Source organism: Amblyomma mixtum, chromosome 4 (assembly GCF_055824585.1).
Source record: "Amblyomma mixtum isolate Tamu chromosome 4, ASM5582458v1, whole genome shotgun sequence".
NCBI classification, from domain to species: Eukaryota; Metazoa; Arthropoda; class Arachnida; order Ixodida; family Ixodidae; genus Amblyomma; species Amblyomma mixtum.
Genome location: NC_143015.1, coordinates 149,335,701 through 149,363,695, shown reverse-complemented (window position 1 = coordinate 149,363,695; position 27,995 = coordinate 149,335,701). Strand labels below are relative to the sequence as shown.

General features: G+C 49.5%; 1 protein-coding gene across 4 annotated transcripts in view; it reads left to right on the top strand.

Moving 5' to 3' along the window:
- wake (ankyrin repeat and fibronectin type III domain containing protein wide awake) overlaps positions 1-27,995 on the top strand; it is a 520,343-nt gene that overhangs the window by 363,054 nt on the left and 129,294 nt on the right. For all 4 annotated transcript variants that reach the window (XM_089588279.1, XM_089588278.1, XM_089588277.1 and 1 more), the window contains 2 exons: positions 5,041-5,321; positions 10,623-10,727. In XM_089588279.1, the coding sequence (XP_089444405.1) occupies positions 5,041-5,321; positions 10,623-10,727 (386 nt within the window). The remainder of the gene's footprint in view (positions 1-5,040; positions 5,322-10,622; positions 10,728-27,995) is intronic.

Here is a 27,995-nt window from a genome sequence, read left to right as displayed (position 1 = left end):
AGTATAAACCCAGGCCTGCCTCCGCTCAGGCATCGGACCTCACGTGCACGACTGGCCCTCACAGTCGTCTGGGAGTCGCTGCCACTCCCATTGGGGGTTTGCATCCCCAGAGGATGGGTCCCGGCCATCCCATCCCCACTGCTGGCATTGCACCGAAACAAAGCCTAGTAGCCGAAACTACACCGGCCCGTATTCGGTGGCGGGGGGGGCCACGAGCAGGCTGCACAGTCAGGGAGGCGGAACGGACGAGGCTTTCACCAAGCACACTTTAGAATTTCTGAAGTGAGTTCGGTAATTTTTTACGTAGAGGGAAAACTGCCGCCACCGTCTATTGCGGCCACCGCGTTAGACCAAATAGGCTAAACACACAAATGTAAAACAAAAACAAGAGATGAGCGACATTTCATCACCGCTTCTCGATGGTGGTGAAAATATTTTAATGAAATGGTTTAGGAGGTTGTAGCCGTGGTTGGAGCTCTCAGTCCGTAACCCCATTGGCGTAGGCTGCTGTCCGGGCTCTTTCGATGAGTTGCTTTTGACTCTTTCCGTCCGAGCTTTGAAGAGAAGTTTATTGGACTGATTATTCATACAAAGGGACCATAGTCCCTCACAAAGACAAAAACACCAAGGCAGCGACTAGTGTCGCTCGGTACAAACAAGCTATGAAACAAGAACACGACGGCGACTGCTGCCGCCGTTCACACAAAATCATTCACAGCACAAAATGTTCAAAGGGTCCATAATGTCCAGGCATCGCGGGGAAGCACGCTCACTGAATACGATGAACGCGCACCGACACCGCGAACCACACACTCAATACGGCAGGAGCCGCACCATCACGCGGCCCCCGCTGGCGGCGATGAAGCGGGTGCTCCACCGCCGCAGGAACTCGTCTTCTGGGAGCTGACAGAGCTGTTTCCCAACCCACTGCTTCTTGAGCCAATTTCTTCACGCACTCGTGCCCCTGCACCATGGTGTAAAGCACACATAAGTGTCCCGGCCATGTTTAATTTCTACCTGCACTGTTCACCTGCAGCCTTGCGAACGAAGGGTAACACGCCACCCTCTCATGTGATGTCTCACAACCCGCATATCTCTTACTCTGGGGTTAAGGTAAAGAAACAATAACAATGGACAGACGGTTACCACGTGTTAACGAGAGATTCTGCGACAGCTGTTGAACGATATGTTGAGAATATGAGAACGACCTCACATCTTTTCTCTCTCTCACCCACATCTGTATAGTATAGAATACACCTCCCTATAGTCTAGAGCACTCTTTTTGTTGCGAAAGCAACACTCCGACAGCCAAAGCGTGACCTCGGGTGGCCGCCGTCGCGCCATCGCGCCGTAGCTACACTGACCTTGTTTCGATTGTTAGAAATGGTCGTGTCACAGTGCGCGAATTTCAAACGGGGCCAATTGTACTTTGTCCAGTAACCATGCAACCATTTAAAGGAATCGTATAGTGATGCTCCAAGTGAGTGGGACTGAGCTTAGTTAATTGCTTAATTGACCAAGTAGCCTAATTAGCCTTTCTTGTCAGACTAGTTAAATAAATAAAACCGAGTGGGAAATTGGTCGAGTTGGGGAATCGAGCCAGGGTCTCCGGAGTGCGAGACGAGCACGCTAACCACTCCGCCATGCCAGCTCGATGGTTTGGAATGAACAAAGGCGCGTCTAGAGAATACGGTGTCTTCGTTCACTCCCATCTTCCTCTCTTCCCGTTACCGCGAAGTTCAGGTGTTCACCGAGATATGCGACAGATAGATTTCCTTTCCTAAAGAACCAATTTACCGACGAGCAAGGCGTAGAGCCGAACGGGCGATGGCGTTTTGTGGACTCCCTGGCAGCGTTGCAAGACGCTGTCGCGTTCCACTGTTAGAGGCGAAGCTTACCACCTTAACCACACATCAGTGACACAAGCAGCAACACCGCGCTTAAGGCTTTCGCCTCACCGCACTTTAAATCAACAAAGTGCCGCCTTGAATTTTTTAGTTTCCCACACATAGTCATTTTTCTTCTAGGTCTGTTGTCCAGTCAACTACTCTAAAAGCGCAGCCCAGCCGATGTTTCTCTGCTTAGCACGCTCGGCTACTGAGCCAGAGTACCCGGGTTTGAACCGACTGCGGCGGCCGCGTTTCGATGGAGGCGAAACGCAGAAGGTGCCCGTGTGTTGTGCTATGTCAGACCCCAGGTGGAGGAAATTAATCCTAAGCCCTCCACGACGGCCTCTTTCTCTCATCCTTCTTTCACTCTCACTTCTCTCTCTTCCCTTACGGCGCGGTTTACGAGTCCACCGAGAAGTGAGAAAGTTACTGCGTCATTCCTTTCCCCCCAAAAAAACACTAAAAAAGTGACTGGGGTTTAGTGCGGCTTGAACCTGGTTATATAAGCGAATGCTCTGTTAAGCATTGTCTCCACTTTCTCAATTCAAATGTCAAGGGTCAAAGATCAAGATCAGGTATACAATGGTCATTGTCATATGATCACGTGGTCATACTACCATAGCCTAAGCCATACCACCACAAAGTTGTTAGGTTTGACCTTGTAAAGCATTGAACGTCTATTCGGTATGGGGCGCACTGTCTCAAATCAAATGCCAAGTTCAAGGTCGCGGTCAAGGTCAGGTGCTCAATGGTCATAGTCATATGATCATGTGGTCATACCACCATACCTTGGGCCGTACCACCATGCAGCTATGTTCGGTTTGACCTTGTGAGGCATTGAAGGTCATTAGGTCCTTGTCTCATCCACATCGAAAACGGAAGTTGTACCCCGAGGAGTACAGCTGCCGCACTAGAACCACTCTCTTCGGGCGGCGCGTTTCCGACAGCTGTCGCAGATGGACTGTGCTATATTTATCCGCTCTCGCCATACCCTTGCTCCTCCTTCTCTGGTAACCACATTCCGGGTGGTTACCGTAGTACACCCTCCTCTCGCCATAACCGACGCGGCCGCCATAACGGTCGCGATCGAATCCCATCACCTCGTGCCCTGCATTGGCCACTAAACGACAGTGGCAGTTAGACCTCTTCGTCATCAGTTTTGTAGCGAAAGATCCACTAAGATGCCTCATACTTCGCGTGATTGGCTGCCGACCTTGAATGACCTTGGTTGAGCTATGGCTGGAGTTGCTCTGCGCTTATTCCTTGCATGTGTGGTCCACTCTGTGGATCACCCTTGCCCTTTGACCTTGACCTTTGATTTACAGTTGGTGTAGAGGTGTGCAAGAAGTCACGTGAGCTTCGCGTGATACCACGTGGCTGTGGCGTAATGGAGCGAGGGCTGGACGTGAGCGTCGAGAGTTGTACACAAACGAGAGCTTCGCGCCGCAGCTTTCGCTAAGGTTAACTCGGTTCGGCCAAGTCGAACCGCAGCCTATTTTTTAAGGCGAAAGCCTTTAATGGCTGACTCTCCCGCCAGTCCGTCCTGTGTTACATACAGCGCCTGGGGTAACTCATCGACGAGCGCAGCTGCCATCTTCGTCGACAGGTGGAGCTGTCGGCGCGGCGGCGTCGAGCGCTGCTCCGTCGTCAGTCGGTGTGCGGCAGCTAGTGGAGGAGGATGGTTCCCAAGCGGTGCAGCCGTCACAAATGCAGGCAGTCATTGGCAGTCGAAGTAGCGCGACAAAGGCTTCCGCCTAGCGCACTTTATTCTGCCAAAATGCCCCTATAGGTTTTCTATCCCCGTGTATTTTCGTGCCTATATACCTCTCAAGATGTGCACTAGAACTCAGTAGCGATTTGGGTCCAAAATTGATTTTCTCACGCCCTCAGAGGCAAACATACAAGTCTGCAAGATGACGGCTCCTCCCAGTCGCTTCTACTGCAGCGATCTCCAAACGTGCCACGTGTGCTCCACCATGCGAATGAATGCCTTGCCTTACACGCCTCTCACGCACGGTCCACTAACGCGGTCGAAACTTGTGTATTACGTGCAATCGTTGTCAAAAATAGGCAGTCCAAGGGGTTTTCTTCCAAGCCATATAGTGGGGCTCTTAAGGTTTGGTTCATGGGGTCTAACGTCTCAAAGCGACTCAGGCCATGAGGGGCGCCGTTGTGAAGGGCTCCGGAACTTTCTACCACCCGGGGTTGTTTAACGTGCACTGACATTGCACAGTAGACGGGCCTCTGGAATTTCGCCTGCATCGAAATTCGGCCGCCGCGGCCGGGATCGGGCCCGCGTCTTTCGGGTCAGCAGCCGAGCACCATAACCACTGAGCCACCGGGCTCTTAAGCACATTTGATAATCCTGAGGTTCGGAGGGTTGAGGACTTACGTTCATCCCGCCTTCGTGAGATTAGTGTCCCCGAGTATTCAAGAGGATGGTGGTGGTGGTAGAAAACATTTATGTACAGGTATAATACAGGAGGTTATGCATGAGCTGACCCAGAGGGGGCCAGCCCTTACAAATACTAGGTGGAGGTCCCTAGTTCGGGACCCCAATGGCATCGGCCGCCGCCCAGGCTCGCCCGACCAAGGCCCGTTGGGCCTGCAGGTCAGAGCAGCCGAGCAGGGTCGCCTCCCAGTCCTCCCGGGTTGGGTTGGGGTGAGGGGGGATAGCAGGGTTGGAGGGGCAGGCCCACACCATGTGGTAGATGTCCGAAGACTTCTCCGCACAGTGCGGACAGCTGCCCGAGAAAGAAGGGTCGAAGTGTTTCAGAACTGCTGGGCACAGCAAAGTATTAGTATACAGGCGGAACAGAAGCCGCTCCTCCGCCTTTGACAGACCTTTACGCGGGCGGGGATAAAGACCATGGGCCGCGCTGCAGAGCTCAGAAGCAGTTCACTTGGGCTATATACTTTTGACAAAAACTGTTCATGGCCATTGTTACACTTCCTCTACTACTGTCGACTCCTGGTGGTTTGAATAGTTTTGAGGCGGAAAGCCTTACTAGCCGCATTGAGGGAACAGCAGTCGGCGTCTGTCTGTGTATAGGGAGATGATACAAATAAGGCTATTAATATTGCTATCAGTGTCTTCGCTTCTAATCAGTCTGGTATTTTTCTCTCCTCCTCTCTCCTGCACCCTCTGCAGCCAAGTGTCGGAGCGCGTGTCCTCCTCGTCTTCAGCGGCAGCCGCGGGAGGCTCGTGCCTGGCCCAGGGCCTGCTGCTGGGAGGCACGTCCGCCTCCTCGGGCTCCCGGCGCAAGCCCGCCCCTCTGCTGCGGGCGCGCACCCTGCCGGCCATCGTGACGCCCAGCCTGTGTATCATCCAGGCGCAGCTCGACGCCGGCACCACCGCGCAGTCGGCAGCAGCCATGACGCAGCAGCACCGGCAGAGGCACGCCAAGAAGAAGCAGACCGACTCACGGAGAGGTCGGTGTACTACATAGTAGACACTTTACTGCAGAGCGCTTCCTGGGCGCCGCCATATTAAGGCGAAAGCCTTTAATGCCTCTATTGTCGTTAGCAGCCGTGTCGGCAGATGTGTCCGCGTTTTGACGGGTGTCCACCGAGATAAGTGAGGCAGTTGCTCCTTTCCTCAAATACAATTTTCAGTTTCTTCATTACGGCCCCTCTTTCTTCTTTCACTCCTACTTCCTCCCTTCCTGTACGGTGCGGTTCGGGTGTGCACCGAGATGACAGAGAATTACTGCGACATTTCATTTCCTCAAAAAGCGTTGCGCTCAAATGGCAAGGCATCGCGCCGAACGGGTGGTGGCGTACCGTGGACTACCTGGCAGCGCTACAACACGCTGTCGCGTTCCACTCCTAAAGGCGAAGCTTAAGCGCCATTAATTAGCAGTCAATTAGTGCTGAGTGATTAAACAGTAATTAGTCATTAACTTGTGATTTGTCATTACTTCGTCGTCAATTATGCGTGGCGTCACCCAGTGGTGACGTCACCAGTGCCACAGGGGCAGTCAAAAGTGGTGCGGAAAACGCTTTCGCCTCTGCGAACTTTAGACAGTCAAAGTGCCCCCTGAATTTTTGTTCGCTGGACTGCCCTGTGCAACTGGCGCGAACGCCATAGAACGCAGTGGTAATGTGATCTCTCTGCACCGGTTCACAGTAATCCAAAGTGTGGGTGTTTTGAAGCCTGCCTCGTCCTGGTGAAGAGGTGTGAAGTTTGAAGTTTATTTTCTTTAAATACATGAAACGTACATGTATACACTGTCTTATAAAATTGGCCTGTAGACTCTCTATAGACTTCCTTACACCCTAGTTAAGAAGAACTTCTCGTTGGGCGAGTTGGTGCATACTGTTGTAGATACGAATTGCGCACAAAAGACACACACTCTTGCGCTCTTTCAGTCTCCCTCTTGTTTTTTCCTCTCTGTGTTTTTTGTGCGCAATTCGTACCTACCTTATACCCTACTGCCTTCCTATAGATGATTCCTTTTGTCTGTTCATATTCTAAGCCTGTCTACAGTCAAAGGCCTACAAAAGTGCAAGGCCATAAATCTATAGATATTCTAGAGGCTATCTATAGATTTGCATTGTCTATAGACAATCTATCTACTTTATACACCAACGTCAATAGACACTATATAGACTGTCTGAAATTTTTTGCAAAGGTTTATTTATCATCAGATTAAGGTCCCAGAGCAATATGCGGTGATGAGACTCCTTATAATAAAATGGATACACTAATTACAGTTGACTGCTAGCCACAGCAGCCGCGACAGAAGTGTGTTCAGGCATATGAGGTAAATATGATATATTCGATCAAATATAGATGTTGCAACACAAAAGAGATTGAACGGGTAGGGCAAACACAGGGCAACTAGTAAACAAACAATCAAACAAGAAAACAGCATACTATCAGTTAGAATTAAACATAGTAAGTTACACTTTAAATGGTGGTAACGATGGAGTTATTTTAATATCATAGGGTGATGAATTCCAAACTGTAATGATTGAAAATGCAACTGTTTGGATTCGAGAAGTTGGGGATGTAAATATAAGCTGAGCTTGTCACTCTTGGCTCTTCCCGTGGGCCTGTTACTACTTGCTATAGCTGGTGCAACCTGCGACTACAACGCAATTAATGGCTGCAGTGCGGTGCCCTCACATCTACACCTGTCATGCTTGCACTTGAACTCATAGGGGTTGTGGCATAGCTTCAATGTTTTCGTCACCTGCTCTTGAAGGTGCGATAGGGACTTTGCAGCAGTATCAACATACAGGATTTCTACGCTGCAGCAACACTGTAGGAGCAACAGGCACTTTCTAGAACGCCTCTTTATTGCTGAAATGCCAACCGGTTAGATCCTCGTCCTTTTTGTGCGGACTTGCATTTCGGTCCTATATTTTGCTGTCATGTCCGTGAAATTAGGGATCGCACTGCACGGGCCACAATTTGCTAACAAGCTCCCAGGGGAGCGGGGGGGGGGGGGGGGGGGGGGGGGGGGGGGGGGGGGGGGGGGGGGCAAGTCACTCGCATCCCGGTTCAGTGCATGTCGTGCGCGGTAGAATGATCACCCATGAAAGTTTAGCGACATAACTGACTAAAGGCAAGATGCTAACACCAGCGCCACTGTTGGTGCCTCTCTAAACAGTTCTTTTTGTAGCATTGGTCGCCCGTGTGATGTACCAACGCTTATACGACTCTACTTCGCACTATCGGCAGTCTATTGGAAAACTTCGTATTTCTCCTAGAAGACGCTGCAGATTTAAAACAACGACGGCCCCCATTCACAAATCGTAACGAAGGTTATACAGGTAGACCGTTCCAGCAAGAAGGAAACCGTGAAAGTTAGATGTCGCGCTAGGCTGATATAGGAAACGCAGAACATGTACAGAGCGGCATCTATGGTGCTACCACTATGTTGCACCAGCTTACTCCCGCTCTTGCCTTGTTAGGGTGCAAGGGAGACCGACGAACACTCCACACTGTAGTCAGAAAGGGGTAAAAAGAGAGTAAGCCGTCCTCTAGTATACTCCTTTTAAAAGGGAGTTCGCTAGACGACAGATTAGTTCCTTTTTTACTCCTAATGCAGAAAAGGAAACTCTTCTATCCTTTCTGCCTGTGCCCTCACCTCTTTCATTTCATTTCTCCAGTCTGCCTGCTATCGCTCTGTCTCAGCTGCCCCAGCTCAGGTGCTTCCCATAGCGATGGCAGATACCGGGGCTAGGAAAAATCTTTTCCTTCCTTTTAATTAATTATTTTAATAAACCACTACTGCTACTGTTTCGCTGCACTGTTTGCCAACCAGTATTGCGTCACAGTGGATAAAAAAGTGTATTTAAATGTCACAAAAGGCTGCTCCGGCCTTACCTTTAGGCCAACTTTTCTCAGGCTCTGCTGCGGGTCAGAACAAACCACGTACAAGGGAATCGAGGTACAAACGCCCCCACTCTCCTCAACTTCGCAATCACCGTGCGCTTCGTATCGAGACGACGGTTTCCAGCGAACCATCGGGGTTCATGATTTAGCCACTCCAAAGAGAACAAGCTCTCAGCCACGTGTCTCAAAGCGGGCTCAAAGAACATCGAAACGCACGTCCATTGTTCCCGCCGCTCCCGAAAGGTAGACAGCTTGTGTACAGCGTCCCGTTTCCGGCGAAAAACACCGTTTGTATCTAAGTAAATCGACACAGTGTGGCGCAATCTTCGAGGAGTCTATATTGAGTGCTGTGTTGGCGGCGGAATCATCGTTTCACAATGGCAACGGACAGATTCGAGCAGTTACTTTGCGACGTGGACGCTCTATCCCCTGCAGCCCCCCATTCTCGCTCTCTAACGTTTCCGGTATCGAATCGGCTCGGGTTCGGTGAAATTTGGGCCCCGGATACGCGAAGAATCGTCTTTGTCGCCTAATCTTTTTTTGTCCTTTTTGGCCCCGGGGAGAGTTTGGAAGAGCGGAGTTTCAAGTATCGCTGCTAGAGCATCGCGGCAGAGTTGAAAATGATTATAAAGGAGAAGGGGAAAAAAGGTGAACTCATTTTCACGTACCGTTGGACTCGAGTGCCGGATTACGAACCACTTTTCCGTGCGTTTTTTTTTTCTTTTACCCTTAATGACGGCTACGCGACCTTTGACCCCGACGCAGGTACTTAAGTTCTGCTGTGACGGCGCCCCGGGGAAGATCTTAAGTTCAAGTCTATACAGTGCTGAGCGGTTATAGAAATCCGGAAGGCGCCTGCAATGAGTCCTAGGCTCAAGCCTACCCCTGAGTGTTGATCGCGATATTGGACTTTTCATTTTCTTTTATTCTTGCCTTCTTCGATCGATAAACCTTTTGAGAGAGGCGGATGTTCGCCTTACTGGACTCGTTTGGACTCTAGCAGAGAACCGTGAAAGAATTTGGAAACGACTGAGGTCGTCTCTGGTGGGCGCGCAAAAAAGACCTATAATTAACTTGTCCTGATAGATGCGTTCTGCAGGCTCCAGCAGAAATTTGCGCCGACAAAAATAAAGCTTCAGTATGTTTAACTGAGCTGCAGGTGAAATATTTCTCGTACCAAGCCAGTACACTCTTGTTCCATGTCGATTGATTGATTTATTGACTGATTGATCGATTGATTGATTGATTGATTGATTGATTGATTGATTGATTGATTGATTGATTGATTGATTGATTGATTGATTGATTGACTGATTGACTGATTGATCGATCGAGTCAGTGAGTGAGTGACGGACGGACGGACGAATGGATGGATCGACGGATGGATCAAAGGAGATCGACCGATCGATATATTAGGAAAGTAACACTGTGACTGATGGGCATCCTGTGCAGCGAACCGCGCTGAATTGATTTCGTCCACTTTAACCTCCGTCGACAGCAAACATCGAAATTCTCAACTTCGCATCGCAATCTTGACTTGGGCAGCCAACCATATCAGTCAGTGGGTCCCCGTGCCGGCGCGCGCTAATGCATGCGTATAGTTCCGGAAAGAGTAAAGCTCATGCTTTGATTGTTGCATGCTAGCGTCCATGCCTTTTAATTCATCCTAGGATAAACTGTTCTGGTGCAGCGCAGTTTGTGGCGGTTAATGGGAACCAGGCCGGAGGTAGCAGCTCTACGACCATTTGATGTCCGAATCACGATTCCCCTCGCTTTACCTGACCGTCAGACCGACTGCTCTCTCCGCTAGCTCTGCCCATGGAATAGCCGACGTATCTGTCCACTTCCAGTTTCGCTGCATCTCAGCTCACGTGTGTGGTTCGTGCCGAATCTGACGCGGTGATCCCCGAACCGACGTTTCACGGGCACCAGCTATCCCTTATAAAAATGGTCTATAGACAGTCTATAGACTTCTTAGAGACTCTGTTGCCTTCCCATAGACATTTCTTTTTGTCTATTCATAGTCTATAGGCAAAAAGTCTGCTAAATGTGTATGGCCATAAATCTACAGATTGTCTACAGACTGTCTACAGGATTTGCATTGCCTATAGACTGGTGTATAGGATTTGTGTACACAGAGTGTATAGACTTTATTGGCTGAAGTCTGTGGACAGTTGCGGCTGGCCGATTCCGATGGGGGCTTAATACTAGGGCATCTTTGTGCCGAAACTTTGCTGCTGGTCGAAAAAAAACTCGAGCTTTTCAACAAACAACGCGCAACTCTTCACTATATACAGCGTTCCTTTCAACCAACAACGTATTCTTTACGCGCGAATAGCTGTTTGCCAGTAAACATTCAACATCAACCGCTGTGTCGCTTCTCGCAGGCTCTCCAGACAAATCGGAGTCGTCTCCGCCGCAGGCCCGGCTTCTGACTCGCCGAAGTCCGTCGGGCGGTGCCCTGCGAACACGTGGTCAGGACGGCGCAAGTAGTAAGTGCGGCCAAGTTCCGGTCCTCTCTCATCACCTGCACCGAGGTTCCTGCTGTAGGGGTTCTCTACCGTCGTCTTTAATTACTCCACGCTATAGCAGGATGCTCTTACGTAAGCGCTCCCTTTTTCCCGCGAAAGGGTCTCGGCGCTCCCTAAGCGAGCGGGAACAAACCGAGAAGCGAGGCGAAGGATGAAGGACATTAAGGGTCCAGATTGTGCCTACACGAGCGCGGTAAAAGAGAGGGAAGTAGGGATAGAGCGCGAAGAGTGTGTGGGGAAAACGGGGAGGAAAGGGTATATGTTCAGAGGGAAGCGCGAAGCCCGGTTCTCCTTCTCCTCTTCCCTGTTTAGGGAAGAGAAGGACCGGCGCCGCCAGGGGAGAGGGTGAAACCGCCGAACACACGGACGAGCCCCTCCGATATTGGTGCCGTAAATTTCTATTACGACCCCAAGTTCGATGGAGGCAACACCACCCCTTCCCCACTCCCGCGCGCTCGTGTCTTACCGCCGACAATGCTCGCTTTTATGTACTTCCCTTTTTTTCCCTATTTCTGTCTTGCTGGATTTCCTGTCACGTCTTGTGGCACAGCGGGATTGACCGTATACGATGTCTTCGAGAGAGAAGGGATCTACAAGCAAGGGAGGCTGCGAATTGCGACGACTGCAATAATCTTGCCGTGGCGGATGTCTGTCTGTATATAGCGGGTGCCTTGAATACGTCTCCTGCTGCTTTTCGCTTTCTCTCTCTCTCCACTTGTGCCTATGTATGGGGGTGAGTGAGTGGTGGTGGTGGTGAAAACTTTTATTTTGTGAAAAAGAGTTTGGGAGCCACAGAATGGCCCCGCTACATGGTCGGCGTCCCTAGTCCGGGACACCGCATGACGAGGCCCCGTCTCTCGCCCGTTTCACCAGAGCCCTTTGGGACTCAAGCGAGGAGCAGTTGAGGAGGGCAGTCTCCCATGCCTCTCTGGAAGGGGTAGGGGAAGGGGGGAGGTGGGGATTTTGAGTACATGCCCACACCATGTGGAAGATATCACAGGTCTCCCCACAGTGTGGGCATCGCCCATCCGTGTTAGGATCGTAATGCTTTATTGTTGCAGGACAGAGTAGAGTACCTGTCTGCAGGCGCCTTAAAGTTCGCTCCTCCGTCTTACTCAGCCCTTTTGCAGGGGCCGGCATGTGTTGCATGTGCCCAACTTAGTTATAAGCAGGTTGTGAATGCAGTTGCTTAAAGGCGACGGCGTTCTTTCAGCTACAGTCACGTGGTCTGCTATAAAACTCATGCGTCTGCAGTCTTCACGGCCCTATACACAACGACTGTACGGACAAGTGTAGGGAAATGACGTGCTCGTTATGACGTATGAAAGAATCCAACAGTCACTGAAACCAAAGAAAGGATAGGGTAATGTTTCTATTCTTTCTTTTGTAATTTCTGGCATGTATCAATGGGAAATGAAAAGTGGAATGATGTAGTGGATAAAGGATAATTTGTTAGAAATCAGAATAAAAAGCAACCACATGCCGCCAGTTGGATCCGAACCCACGACCTCCGAATTTCGCTCATGATGCTCTACAGTAGAGAACCGTGCGAAGCACATCTAACGTGTATCGGGTCGTATCAACACGAACGCCTTCTGCCGGCCCACTTTCACAACATTCCTATTGATGAGTGCGTCCTTTTCTATCAGAGACAGTTATTTTAGACGCCCATTCGGCAAAGATCAACCGGGAAATCATTGAGGAAGGACATATCATGAGATTAGGGGAAGAATGTGTCAGTGACCCTTCCATTGCTTTAACAGATAATGAGGTTAGATTTCTTGAACAGGGCATGTGTAGGGGGTTGTCATGACATGGTTTTTTGGTTTTTGATGATTCTGTGGTATTGGTGCTGCTTGGCTTGGGTACATTCTGTGTTTTCCTCAATAAACGTTGGTTGCGAGTCAGCGCTTCTTCTTCTTCTTCACCTCTTTATAATGGCACATACCCACGTGGGGGGATTGGCCTCCCGTTTGCTCTTCGTCCTCGTCTTTAGCGCTGTTTATTCATTATGTTCCTTCCTGCTGTATTTTCGCCAATTTCATGCTGACAACTCTTGTCGCAGCGGCGCTTCAGGCAATACGAGACAAATTTTTTAGTCCGAGTGTTGGTCGGTCGAACGCAGGCAGGAAGACCTCAGTCGCCGTCTTCCGTATATAGACTGAGATTCGCTGTCGCGCCAGCATTCTTACCCCCCGCCCCCTTTCCCCCGAGAGCGACTTGGGCAGAGAAACTGCTCGGCCAGACCTAATGGTCCGGTCCGCTGGGTCATATATAATACACGTGCTTGGCCAGCGCCACTACGACCTATTGATTTGAGAGGCGCTTCCTGGCGACTGTCGGGGCCGAATGGGAAGGGAGCAACGATGGAGCGCTGCGTTTCCCCATGCACAGCGACAGCGCTGTGCTCGATCGTTCGTGAAACTCTTTAGAGTGGCGGAGATTCGGATGCCATGACTGACCTCATTTCTGAAGGGGACATAAATGTAGAGAGCACTCTTGGTGCCATAGAGCTTACCAGTCCGTTACCACCTCTGAAATATAGGAACGTTTTACGTCATAGATTATCGAGTTCTGATATAAGATGCTCCTCATCTACCACCCTGGTCAGGCGAGGCGTTTGTTAACTCTCCGAAGGCTGTTGGTTTATGGTTTAGTTTATTGAGGTTTAACGTCCCAAAGCAACTCATGACTATGAGAGACGCCGTAGTTAAAGGCTCCGGAAATTTCGACCACCTGGGGTTCTTTCACGTGCAACATCGCACAGTACACGGGGCTCTAGAATTTCGCCTTCATCGAAATTCAGCCGCCGCGGCCGGGATCGAACCCGCGTCCTTGGGGTCACCAGCCGAGTGCCGTAACCACTGAGCCATTGCGGCTGGTGTGAACTCATAACATTCAACGCACGGCACTGAAACGCGGAAGGGAAGGTTTGATTGGTTCGTTGGTTTGCTGTTTGCTTTCTTGGTTGTTTACTGCGCAGCTAATACTGGCTCACACCAGGCGTAAGTGCCGCCGTCGGCGTAGCACATCACGTGACCGCTCGCAGATGACGTGAATACGCACCTATCACATCGCTCTCATTTGATTGGTTCTCAGAACCATGACCTCATCACTGACGTGACCTCTTCGGCACTTCTGAATGGATATTGTAAACATGACGTCATCATTGATATGACACCACCTCAGAGGTCTCCGATTGGTTCTGAGAATTTCGTGGAGTCATCACCAAGCGTGTAAAGACGGCGATGACAGTTGCTCCGGCATGTTACTGGTTGGTGATTTCAACGCCGATATCCGAGAGAACAACACTTTGGTGCTGACGCCACAATTAATATTAATAACTTAGTTGGTGACGTCGGAAAATGTAACCGCTACCTCGAATAGTGATTGCATTTTACAATGAACAGTTGTTTTGTAATAACTCGTTACTGAGCATAAAAATTTTGGGTGTCCTGTGAATGTTTGTTTGTTGTTTTTTGTGGCGGATAAGCGACCATCATGTTTCAAATGCAGGGTTAGAAATGTCTTTTGTGCAGGAAGATAGTGTCCCATTTCCTTCGCATCAATGCCATTGATCACCCCTACATTTTTTTTTCGAAGTAGGTCTCCTCCCGACAATGGTCACTTTACTGCCATTAAGGTTCGATGCAGAAGCAAAAATATGTTCGCTTTTAGAGTACGAAGTTTTCCCGTCCATATTCATCACATATTCCCCGCGTTCTAAGGGCTGACAGAAGCTCCATACTAGTTGCGCTCGAGGTGGTGGTGGGGGTAGTGGTTTATTTAAAAAAAAAAGAAAAAAAATGTGAAGGAAAAGAATTTGCCGACCACGGCAGTTGCTATCTAATATCTTAAGCACCCGAGCTGCAGCCGGCGGAAGTGAAAGGCAAAGGGAGAGGATAGTGAGGAGAAGTATAGAGGGGAGCAACAGCAATTTCATCATTTCATGTCACGTTGACTTCTATTTGACTTACTTGCTTCAAGCTAGCATCCATAGCGCGACTTTTCGACAAGCAAAAGGCTTCCTTTAAAACTGATCGACAGTTTTACTACAGACACAAAGTTTTTGTGGGTCAGTTTCTTTGCCTTGCAAGAGGCTTACTAGCCGAGCGATCATGATAATGAGCTTTATACACCAGTGCGCGTTGGGAATTCTCAATTACGAACGATTCCGTAGCTGTAAGTTCCAGCCTCGGTCGTCGCCTATGACGTCACGCTTGACCGGCCAATCTGGACTATACCACATCATGACGGCGGCGCCGCCGGCAAGCACTGACTGCTCCTATGAACAGCCACTGGGTTTGGTGATGTCACAATAATTCGGACAGGTGCAGCCTGACGTCAATCGATGGGAGTGGAAATGCCGATCGGCTCCTCGAACATTCAAAATCGTATTAAATTTAGTTCCAGTCAACACCTGCGTCTGAAGCTTGCTAGAATGGATTTCTTACAGCCGCCGCAGTGGCTCAGTGGTCATGGCGCTCGGCTGCTCGCCCGAAAGACGCGGGTTCGATCCCGGCCGCGGCAGTCGAATTTCGGTGGAGGCGAAATGCTAGAGTGTCGTGTACTTTTTTCTTCGTACAAAAGCTAGCGCAAAACACGACACACACAAGAAAGGTAGACAGGACAACGCGCTTCCTGTCTACCTTTCTTGTGTGTGTCGTGTTTTGCGCTAGCTTTTGTACGAAGAAAAATGCACCAACTAGCCCAGCAACAAGTGTCGTGTACTGAGCGATGTCAGAGCACGTTAAAGAACCCCAGGTGGTGGAAATTTCCGGAGCCCTTCACTACGGCGTCCCTCATAGCCTGAGTCGCTTTGGGACGTTAAACCACCATAAACCCTAAGCATCTCCTTACGCTCATTAAACAAGTGCAATTGCTAGTTCGCATTCGAAATTTCGTGTCTGTAGCCCTTTAATTACTTTCTGGAACCGAGACGGCACTGTACCATCGCTCGGCGCCCTGTCCACCCGAGTTCTGGCTCTCGACGGCTGAACGCTCACGCCGGGGTCGACCCTGCAACTTTCCCGGAGCCAGGCGGCGAGGAATGAAGCCCCGGCCTCCCCTTTGGGGAAACCGGCGAGGCGACCGGGTAATTTGACGCGTCGTTGCGGACTCTGCGCGGTCGGGTTGCTGCAATCGAAAAGGGAAGCGCGGTCACTCGTCTCGTCTCGGCCACATTGTTTTTCCCCCGCCGAGTCTGCGGTCGTTACGTTCGGTTACCTAGCTCTCTCCCGCTTGTTTCCCTATTCTCCTTCCTTCTTCCCTAGCTCTGATTACTTTCCCTATTTTGTTTTGTTTTTTGGGGGGGGAGGAGTGGCGCAAGCCAAGGTCGTGTCTGCTCCTTCGCCGGTTCCCTTAGGGTTTTTTTTGTCGTCTTTTGTTTACTGCAGCGGTTTAAGGACATCGCGCCCAGCGTCGCCCGTTTTTTTTCTCCCTCTGTCGCCGCGTGTTCCCTTTTTTCCCTCAGCGTTCGTGGGGAAAAGGGGAAAGCCACACCTTTTGGCGCCTCTCTCTCCCCACCCGAGACATTGACTTCTCCGCTGTCGGCATCTGTGGATGGCGTGTCTCTAGCGCACTTAGAGTCGCCTCCGGGGAGGGTGCGTCCAAGCGGCCCCGTCGGGTGAGCGATTAGTGTCGTCACTGGTACAAAGAGGAGAAGGAGGGTGTTGGGCACTAGAACACACCATGTGCCTGCGCGTCGCCCTTCTTCGGCGGCGTCCCAGCGGAGCCGTCCTTCCGGCAGACCGTATCGGCCGTAATGAGGGCCGACGCGTCCTCGATGGCCTCCCCCCCACACCGCCACTGACGCCGCCTAGCGTCGCGGCGACGTCCTTCGCCGAAACAAGAGCAATGCTCCCCGGCCGGGCTGCCTGCCTCTTTTCGGGCGCAATTCGACCCGTGAAGTCGCCTCTGCTACTTCTCCGCAGCTGACGATCGAGCAAAGTATCCACATACATATCCGTCCATGGACAGACTAGAATCTCTTGGGGAACGCTGTCGTCTGTGTGTGTATCGACATCGTCGAGGAAGGTGTCCTATGGGATCTCTGACTGTCGCTGATTTCCACACCTCGGGAGACTGCGCTTGGCGATCATGATACGGTGCTTAATGGGTGTTGTCTTGGCGGCGGCTGGAGACGTTGGTGTTGCTGTAGTAGTACTTTTGGGTGTGTTGTGCTGTTTCGTGGCGCAGTGGCAATTGAGGCAGTCAAAACTTTGCGATCACTGCGGCTACCCGCGTTGGAGCAGTGCGAAAGCAAAACGTCCACATACTATATCCACGTCCGTGGCTGTAATGACGTCCATGTACTATATCGAAGCCCACGGCTATTTTCATGTCTAACTGTATTTTTTTCGCGTTTAATTAATAAACTAATTAAACCTCATCAACCAGTTTTTTCCCCACGGCAACACTTTATCGCACACTATCTGTTACACACTTTCACACATTTATCTCAAGAGAACAACATAGTCGTGCGGACACTTTTTGCTGGCGCGACAGAGCCATAAAATGATTAATAGTGCCAAACGCAGCTCGACCATATAGTGCATTAATAGTGCCAAACGCAGCGTGAGCATATAGTTTATTCTGGCGCGTTGGTGTATTCGTAGTTTATGAATTGTAATTAAAAAAAGACTAACAACGAGTGGTCTAAAAGTTGAAAAGAAATAGCTCGTTTGGAATAAAGGTACGTGCTGGTATTCACCACTCAGTATTACTTGAGTGTCAGCAAAGTGCGTGCAGGACGTCAGTGTCTTAATGAATCTTAAAGATTTGTTCTCATTAAATCACTATTTCATTGCCGAGTAAAAATGCTGGGTGAAGTGGTTGATTTTGCTGATGTAACTATGTAGCTTGGACCCAGCAGGTGAGCGTGAATCCAGCAGATGTAAAATTGAACTGCCATTTATATGTTTCACATACCTATCCCACAAAGTTAGCATATGTATATCTGGAGCCAGGCATATTTCTGCGAAGTATGGAGACAGGGCAACCATTTTTTTACAGCTTTGGTCCTTGCGATATCTCGGGGGTGGTCATCGGCGTTACCCACATCATGATAATGTCGTCAACCCAGGCAAAGTCACATGACCCACTGGCATCAATCACGGGATATATGGGTTTATGGGGGTTTAATGTCCCAAAGCAACTGAGTCTATGAGGGACGCCTAGTGGAGGGCTCCGGAAATTTCGACCACCTGGGGTTCTTCAACGTGCACTGACACCGCACAGTACAAGGGCCTATAGGATTTCGCCTCCATCAAAATAATCAATGGTTACCGGATGATTTGCCCCACTGGTAATTGTCATGCGCCCCACTAATGGTAAGTGGGACATTCAGTGGTTATGGCGCGCGGCTGCTGACCCGAAAGACGCGGGTTGGATGTAGACGACCGAGTACTGTGCAATGTCAGTGCACGTTAAAGAAGCCCAGGTGGTCGAAATTTCCGGAGCCCTTCACTACGGCGTCCCACGAAACCTGAGTCGCTTTGGGACGTTAAACCCACTCACATTATTATGGGCTTGAAGAGAAGTTTATTGAACTGATTATTCATACAAAGGGACCATAGTCCCTCACAAAGACAAAAACAACCTGTTCAGAGCGTTAGCTGAAACGTTCGCGTTACTTAAGGTCGAGTTAGTATGAAACACAAGACTGTTAAAATGGCACCAGTGGATGGTACCATTGGCACACAGATTGTGGACCACGTAATTGGCGAAGACTGTTCGGAGTGGTATCAGACGATTCAGCGTATTACGGAGCATAATATCACTAGTCGAATCAAAGCGTAGCACATCACAGGAATTCGCACCGACGACCTTTGGTTCCCCAAACCGTGACTTCTAGAAACTTCAAACGTCCATTGCGGCCAAACTAATTGACGCAGGGCATTCGAAGCGGCGTCAAACGATTTGTCTTCTTTCGCTGTATACTATCAGCAATGAATGAAACGCGAACAAGAAAACTGAGGGGACATCTCAAAGACACCGCAATATTAGCGCCTGGGGTGGCAACGCTAGCGAGGTTGACTAACACTTCTGAAGAAGAGTCTTCGAGCCTTTGAAGTCAAAAGAACCTGAGCAAGTATTGAGCTTTCTCGGGCTAAAATATTCTTATTTTGCGCTTCGTGGCTCAGCTCTCTTGTTCGGGTTTCATTCCTTGCTGATAGTACGTTCCGGCAAAAAGTCTATATCCGGATATAACGAAACATTTCTACCGGATATATCGAAGATGGCCTAATGACAGTACTGTTCGATACTGCTAACGCTCGATACTCATACACTGCCTCAGCGTTTTGCTCATTTTTCTCCTCTTTTGTTTGCCTTTTCCGTGCAAAGAAGGTGTTTTATGTGCAATAGCGTTTCCGCGCCATTTAAGCCCGCGTGGCTGCAAGGCCCACGCACGCACAAGCAGAGGGGGCGCGTTCCGCGAAGGCGGTATAGACAGGGCGCCAGTGACGATGCGAGTGCTCGGGTTTATTGCGTGCGTCTGGGAACCTCCGGCGCCTTTATGTGCACAGTAGGGTGACACGTCCGCGGGGCGTTGGGCGCCAACGGGTGCGTCGTAATGCGTTGTTGGCCAACGCTTGAAGTGCCAATATGGCTCGGGCGCGATGGACCGACGCGGACTCATCACCGCGGTTTCACTCTGCCCTTCGGAACCTCGGCTCTCTCGAGCGTTGCAACGTTTGCACTCGCGTAAAAACTGACGGTCTTTGTTGTTATATTGGACGTTGAAATCGCGCATTGAATGTTTGTGCTGTTGTCAGAAGCCTGGCGCGCGAGTCTATCATCACGCTTCGCTTCAGCCGAGTGTCAGAGCATAGGGCCCGCGCCTTTGATGCTGCATGTAACGGGCCTATATAGTCCGTGCCGTGTCCCTGAAAGCGCTGATGCTGACTGGTTTATTTTTGCGTTTTTTTTTTCTATTTTGAAGGTGATTGATACAACTACACTCACTGCGCATGCGCAGTATTTCTGCGACGGCCATGATACTTGTATTTTTCATCCACTGGATTATCATACGGAATTGTACTAATCCGACCCACTACACCATCTTAATCCATTCTCCGGGGTGGGCTCACTTCCAAAATTTTGGGGGTCCTTTATAAAAGCGGAAAGTTTGGCAAGTTGGATAACGTTCATGATGTAAAAAATAGCGCACAGGGAATAGTGCTTGTCTGCGTCGTTTACTTTCCGTCCCTTGTGTTCCCTGTGCGCTATTTTTTACATCATGTTCCTTTAGAATTTCGGGCGTTTGAACCAACTTGCACCTCTTGGGGTCCTCAGATTTTCAGTTCTGTCGGTGCCCTACGATTGGTCCGCTGGTGGTCACGTGGCGTTGATGACGTCACTACACTCTCACTGCAGCGCCGAGGTGGGCACCCAAGCAGCGCAGGTAATTGGCCTAATATTACCTGGCTTCAAACTGGACCTTGTAGGACCGGCCTCTGCCAATACGTTTCCAATGTCGGGCCGATTAGCTCTGCTGGTGGGGCAGGTGGCAGTTGCATTCAATCTGACAAGGGTGGGCAGATCGCCACCTGCCATGGTTGACAGGTTATGATGGCGTCACAAGGTCTACCTACGTCTCTCGACCAATCAGGGATTTTCGTGACATTGAAGCCGGAAATTTTTTTGTGAGACAAGATAACCCCTACAAAAAAGTTTTAGGCAGTCTATAGAGTGTCTATAGACTTCTGTCTATGAAGTCTATGGAGTGTCTATAGACAAATCCTAGAGAACAGTCTATAGGCAATACAAATGCCATAGACAGTCTATAGACAATCTGTAGATTTATGGCCACACACTTTTAATAGACTCCTGTCTATAGACAGTCTATAGACTACGAATAGACAAAAAGCAATATCTATAGGAAGTCAGTAGAGTCAATAAGAAGTTCAGGAGAGCAAGCTGCCGGGCTAGTTGGTGAAGCATGTTAAATTGAATTCAGCGCAAAAAAAACAGACAAGGGACAAAGAGAGACACACAGCGCTCGTGTTGTCTCAGTGTGTCTCTCTTTGTCCCTTGTCTGTTTTTTTGCGCTGAATTCAATTTAACAATAAGAAGTCTATAGACCATTTTATAAGGGAAATGCCATCGCATTATGCTTGAAATTATATTGAAGACATCCCAGCTAGCTACGGAAAGGAAAATGATAGGGATAGCATTGTTAAGCCGGGCTATTAAGAGGAAGGTGGAGTAAGGAAGCTAATGTGAGTTAAGGATATGCTGCGCTCTAAACACTGACACAACAGCATGGGAGTAAGAAAAGGAGTAGCCTGTCCTCTAGTGCTCTCCATGTTATAAAAGGGAGTGTGCTTGAGTGCAGCTTACTCTCTTTTTGCTCCTTTCTGTTTAGATTGGTTTGGTTTATTGGAGGGCTTAACGTCCCAAAGCGACTCAGGCAATGAGGGACGCCGTAGTGGAGGGCTCCGGAAATGTCGACCACCTGGGGTTCTTTAACGTGCACTGACATCGCACAGCGCACGGGCCTCTAGAATTTCGCCTCCATCGAAATTCAGCCGCCGCGGCCGGGATCGAACCCGCGCCTTTCGGGTCAGCAGCCGAGCACCATAACCACTGAGCCACCGCGGCGGGGCCTTTCTGTTTCGAATGCAATCGAAGCCAAGAAGAGGAAATGGGCATGATCAGGGCATGCAGTGCGAAGCCAGAATAACTGATGGTGCCTTAGGGTAGTGGAGTGGATTCCAAGAGGAGGCAAGCGTAGCAGGGGCCGGCAGACAGACTAGACGGCAAATGAGATTTGGATGTTTGCGGGGATACGGTGGCCCCAGCTGGCACGGGATAGGGTTAATTGGAGGGATATGGGAGAGGCCTTTATCTCGCAGTGCCCGTAGTTTGGCTGATGATGATGTTGATGACCCTAGAACTGCCTCGATTTATCCATTGTTTCGTTTCAACCCACTTCCCTGTGGCGAAGTGCACAGGGACATAATTCTTTTTTTTTTATGTTCTGCGTAACAGCTGAAGGCAGCAAAAAAGCACAGTTCATGCAAGAGAAAGAAGAAGAATAAAGAAAAACAGTCAGTTGTCACTAGAAACGGTTCACCAGAAAGGCTGGCCTCCTGACAAATTTATCAACGCCGCTGTATGCCGGAAGAGCCGGAAACAGCTTTAGAAGCAACTACTGCTTTCGAAAACGCCAACTCGTGCTGGCCTGTAGTCGTACGCAGCTTTCCTACAGAGCGCGCCGAGCGTGCCTGTTTGACATTCGCGAAAAAGTCGCGCTTCTAGTAAATAAGGGAAGGGCAAATATTCTGCTTGTGCGGCAGTCTTACCACCTGGCGAAACTGAAAAGAAAAATCCCCCGCTAAGCTTGCACTAAGTCTTTCTTTGCCCTTACCTCGCCGCCTTCTGCCGCCTAGTGCTTTACAGAGTATCTCAAGGCATTCAGCAGAGCACGCAGTCGTATACTCGGCGTTCCTCCCTATATTATACGGTTCCGCTTTAGGGAAGGTGGCGGCCAGAATAGGGAATGTTTACTCGAGCTGGGAAAGCAGATCAATACAAGTCTTTCTCCTCCCCTTTTTTTGGGGGGAGCTGCTAACACATTCAGTGTCAGGAACTCCTAACTTGCACATTCCGCTGTGCATGCCTTTTTGGCGGCCTTTCCCGGTTTTCCCTTCCTGTTTTCCCCAAGGCGGAAGAAAAACTGGCAGATGCATCGCCGAGGTGTTCTGTCCTTTTTTCGTCCTTCATATCTTTCCCTCGTACTGTTCACATGTTTACTTCTCTCGCGTGCCTTGTTTCATATTTGTCTTCTAATGCAGAATATTTTAAAGTGGACTCGTCGCGGTGGCTCAGTGACTTTGGTTTTCGGCTGCTGGTCCCAAGGTAGCAGGTTCGATCCCAGTAGCGGCGGCCGGATTTTGATGGAGGCGGCATGCAAATGACACCCGATGCTTTGCGATGTCAGCGCAAGTTGTAACCCACGTGGTCTAAATTAACCCGGAGCCCTCCACTGCGCCGGTCATAACAGCCAATGCGTGGTTTGGGGACGATAAAATGCCCCCCCCCCCCCCCCCTCCCATATTTGTACACATACAGAAGCTATTCTGTTCAGCTCGGTGATTTTAAGCGGGGCCGATCTGCATGACTGCTGAAAAAAGATAGATTCGTCTAGGAAAGAAAGAGAACCGCTTGTGGTGCAGTCAGCCGACAGCTGTCAAAGGCATCGCTACCGGAAGAGCGGGTGGAGGTGTATACACTGTATACCTCTAACACAGCTCCAACGTTACACATGTGATTCTTTTTTTCGCTCTGTGCATAGTGCCACACCGGAGGTACCGACCGTACAACGTTCCAGCTCATTCAAAATCGCTGATGCGGTTGATCCAATGCGAGCGAAACGCTTGCGTTGAACGCTATTCACCGTTTCTGCAAACAGCTGCCGGTTATTCTGGTTCACTAATGCCGATTGTGTCCTACTTAAAACAGTGCGCAGGGACAGGACACAGTCGAGAAACACACAGACACAGCACTGTCTCGACTGTGTCCTGTCCCTGCGCACTGTTTTAAGTTGAAAAATGAACCAACTGGCCCCGCTACTTCCCATGATTATGTCCTGTATTTGTACATAATGTACATTACCGCGCTACTACTATTCTTTCTTACTATCGCTCGACCCCCCCCCCCCCCCCCTTTCTTTCCCTCTCCCTGTCCTCTCCTTGTCCTGCACTCTGCTGCTGGCCCGAAAGACGCGGGTTCGATCCCGGCCGCGACGGCTGAATTTCGATGGAGGAGAAATTCTAGAGGCCCGTGTGCTGTGCGATGTCAGTGCACGGTAAAGAACCCCACGTGGTCGAAATTTCCGGAGCTCTTCACTACGGCGTCCGTCATAGCCTGAGTTGCTTTGGGTCGTTAAACCCCAATACAGTCGAGCCCACTTATAACGAACTTGATCGTCACGCGGCATTTGTTCGTTGTATCCAAAGTTCGCAGTAAGTGGACCACCTATAATACGGGCAAAAAGAGCAAGCGAGACGAAAGTTAATTTTATTTTTGAAAAAAGTCCGTGATGCATGTCTGCTTCTTCAAAGCTGATCGCATCACTGCCGTTTCTAATTTTTCCAGCGCGGTAATATGTTCATCGCCAAGGCATCTGCTGCACACGAGTTCCACGGCGCCACTTTCTCTTTCGTCACCGCGCGCGCACGCTTTTTCGTTTTCATTTTTCAACGCGCTCTTTTTCTTTTTTTACTTTATTTTACCCGCAAAGGAGCGCCGGGGGACGCTTTGTGCGCTCTGTCAGGGGAACACAAAGTGCGCGAAATTCGCCTGCCGCGGGTTCGCAGTCGAGCGAAACCGCGCCAAACACTGCCGGCTCGGTCAACTACGGGGGCCCGACAGCTTCGCGTTCGCTCTAACCGAGTGTTGAGGTCACAACAGTTCGTTCTATGTGAGACACTGTGCCATTGCCCCTATATATATTTTGACGGTAGCACCACCCTCGTTCGTACTAAGCGAGCGTTCGTTATATCTGCGGCTGTTATAAGTGGGCTCGACTGTAAACCAATAAACCAATTATTCCCGCTAGCTGCAGCTCAGGCGCTTCAGGTTTCGATGGCAGATGCCGCGGCTAGCAACATCTGTTCCTTCCATATGTATTTTTGCTTTTATTTTTCTTAACAAATAGCCGCTAACTACAACCACCTGCCGATTACTTTCGTCGGAGACGCTGGTACGAGCCTTGGAAGAACCGCCTTTCGACGCTGCTTTCTGGTTGGAAAGCAAAAGTATAACGATTTTTATTGTTCGGAAACAATATCAGACTTAACTTGGTCATTCTAATGGCCATTTATTAAGTGTGTGGCATTATTTCCGGGCATTAGTCAACATCCTTTCGCATCGTCTGCTAGACTGAAGACTTAAAAGCAGAAACAACGAGACTTTTTAACGGCACTTTGGTTGGCGGCGCCATCTGTCGATCAAGATGTGAAGGCTTGGTGAGCGTTGGTCGTGTGCCTTCGCATAGATGGCAGGAGAGTCATGGAACCGCACTGCGCGAATGAGCGGGTTATGCATTCCCCGTAAATATTCGTAGCGGCCGTCCGTTCGTGACACGCACGCACGCACGCACACACGCACGCACGCACACACACACACACACGCACACGCGCGCGCGCGCACGCACGCACGCGCGCGCGCACACACACACACACACACACACACGCACGCACGCACGCACCCACACGCACACGCACGCGCGCGCACGCCCTACCAACTTGTCTTCGTTCCAATTCTATAAGCCGGAATATACTTGCGCTTAGTAATACTAGAGCGATCTTCGCCTTCTCTGTCCACACTGATTCATTAAAGGTTTTTAGCATAGCAGAAATGTATGGTAGCGTAGATGTATAACAGATTACCGGCTGCCAGGTCCGATTACCGGCTGTGTACGCGCATTAGCGTTGCGCGCGTAAAAGTGCCCATTTATTCACGGCAACGTATACACGGCTTACTACTGATATCGCTTCCTCACCGACGCTTTCCGCCGCCGGGTCGCAAAGCAACGCCGTGTTTTTCTGCCTACACCAGGGACAAGACACGCAGTGAGCAGGTTATTGTTTTACTGCTCACTTGCTTTGTAATCAGCAACGTCTGGACCCATATTTCCTCGAATCGCGTCTATATTACCGAGGAAAGGACAGCTTCACGCGCGCTAGCACTGCTATCAGACCCCAGCATTCCTCGGCTGAAGTAATTAAGATAAGCCCAAGACATTAGTGCTCTCCACTGGACATGCTAAAGGCTTTTCAGTTATGCGACCTCCTGCAGTGCTTGTGAAGGCGTATTCTGTCCCAAATGCAGAGCATGACGAAAAGGGACTCTAAATAAAAATAACAATATAAACTGTCACACCCTTTCTTGACGTTGGCGGAATCTGCCTGTGCAGTCTGTGTCCTTTATTATAATGAAAATAATTCAGTCAATGGAAAAGAAGGGAAAGAGATAGTGTAATATGTTTTCAGAATCTTGATAATACAGCTGCGTCGACGTGTCGATGGTAAATATACATGGTTAACACGGAACATTAACGTAATATTGTAGTGTAAGTTGCAGTAACGTTACGTGTTATAATCGAACCTTGTTTTAATGCTACAAAACTAATAAAGGTACATATTGCATTACAAATATTGGTTTGACATTCAAAGTAAACGTCCTGCTAATGTTTGAATCCTAGTGATTTTACAACCCTACAAATGTATTTCAAGAATTCTGATCAAAACTTTTCCTGCTCTGTCCTCACTGTGAAGACTTCAGTACCTCAACTAGCATTACACCGTGTTAGCCGCCGCGGTGACTCAGTGGTTACGGCGATCGGCTACTTATCCGAAAGACGCGTGTTCAATCCCGGCTGCGGCGGTCGAATTTCGATGGAGGCGAAATTCTAGTTTCCCGTGTGCTGTGCGGTGTCAGTGCACGTCAAAGAACCCCAGGTGGTCGAAATTGCCGGAGCCCCTCACTACGGCATCCCTCATAGCGTGAGACGCTTTGGGACGTTAGACCCCAATAAACCCTAAGCCATTAGACTTTCTCGAACAAGTCACGTGACATGCTCTGCCCCGCCTGCGCCGCGGTGCTCTGCGCTCTTTGCTGCTGCGGTCGAGGCGGGGCATAAACGGTCACGTGATATGTGCGTCTCTGTGTCGATGGAGTAGCGCGGTTTGATAGAGGTCGCTGTGAGCGCTACGCTGCTAGGCGCGCGGTTTTCGAATTCCGCGAGGGATGACCTAACTTTGAGCCACGGCGGCGAGACTAATCGCGGTTTCGATGTTCTAGAAACTAGTATGACCATTAGTAAAGGCTAGCTGTAAATTTCTAACTTCAACCAAGTTAGCTATTAGAATATAGGTATTTAATTACTAATTAAATTACTAATTAACACGATTCGGCTGTTGCCTGGTGTCCGCCAACACTGCAGTACTCTGAATAGAAAGGAGTAACAAGGGAGTAAAATTACTCCTTTTTTTACTCCCATATAGGCGTATTAGAGCCCCTTTAACTGGCAAACTAGTGTCGATGCATGATGAGTTCCAACTACAGCGGAAGTGTTGTCTACCTCGTATTTTCACCGTTCCATGTCTTTCAAGCTCTACAACTTTCGTCATGTCGAACTGCGCAGCGACCTTGAAGCTGACCGATAGGTGTACAGAGCACACTTCGAAGCCTGCTCCCCTGTCATAAGCACTAAGACTGCAGCCTTCCCCATACGTGATATTGATCGGTTTTTCTAGAGCGACACGTTTACGCTTATTAACCGTTCGAAAACCACCTCGATCAGTTCTTCGGAAAGCGATTCAGCCAAAGGCATTTTGGGGGTGCTCTTAGTTGCTAAACGCAGCTCTCAAAGCCGCTTCCTGGCCTATATATAAAAGCGGTTTCCGCGAAGCTCTTTCGCTGCCCTGTTTCACGGAAACGGGGACTCGACTGCTCTTCGGCGTTATTTGGTCCTCCGTTTTTTTCTTCCCGCCTGCCTTTTTTTAAGGCGAAAGCCTTTAATGCCTCATACTGTCGTTAGCAGCCGTGTCGGCAGATGTGTCCGCGTTTCGACGTCACTAAAAGAAAGTGTCGCGGTTGAGATAGAACCAGGGCCTTTGGCATTTGAAGTCATTAACTACTCATTTGGCATTTGAACTAGTCATTAACCACTCATGACTAGTTAGTCATGATTGGTTAATGACTAACCAGTCATTACTAATGACTAAGGAATGACTAACCAGTCATGACTGGTTAGTCATTAGTTAGTCATTAATTACTCATGAATAGTTAGTCACGATTGGTTAGTCATGACTAGTTAGTCATCAATCACTCATAACTAGTTAGTCATGATTGGTTACTCATGACTAGTTCGTCATTAACCAATCATGACTAGTTATGACTGCTCAAAGACTGGTTAGTCATGAATAGTCATGACTGGTGTGTCAAGGCTGGATAGTCATTACTAGCTAGTCATTAACCAGACATGACTAGTTCGTCACTAACCAATCATGAGTAGTTAGTCATCAGCTAATTAGCCATGACTAGCTAGTCATTCAACAGTCGTCAATTAACTAGTCATGACTAGTTAGTCATTAACCAAGCATGGCTAGTTAGTCAATATCCAAACATGACTAGTAAGTCATGGGTCATGACTAATTAGTCATGGCTAGCCAAACCAAGTCACCCCATAGCCGCCTAGTGTGCCTACGGCCGTGC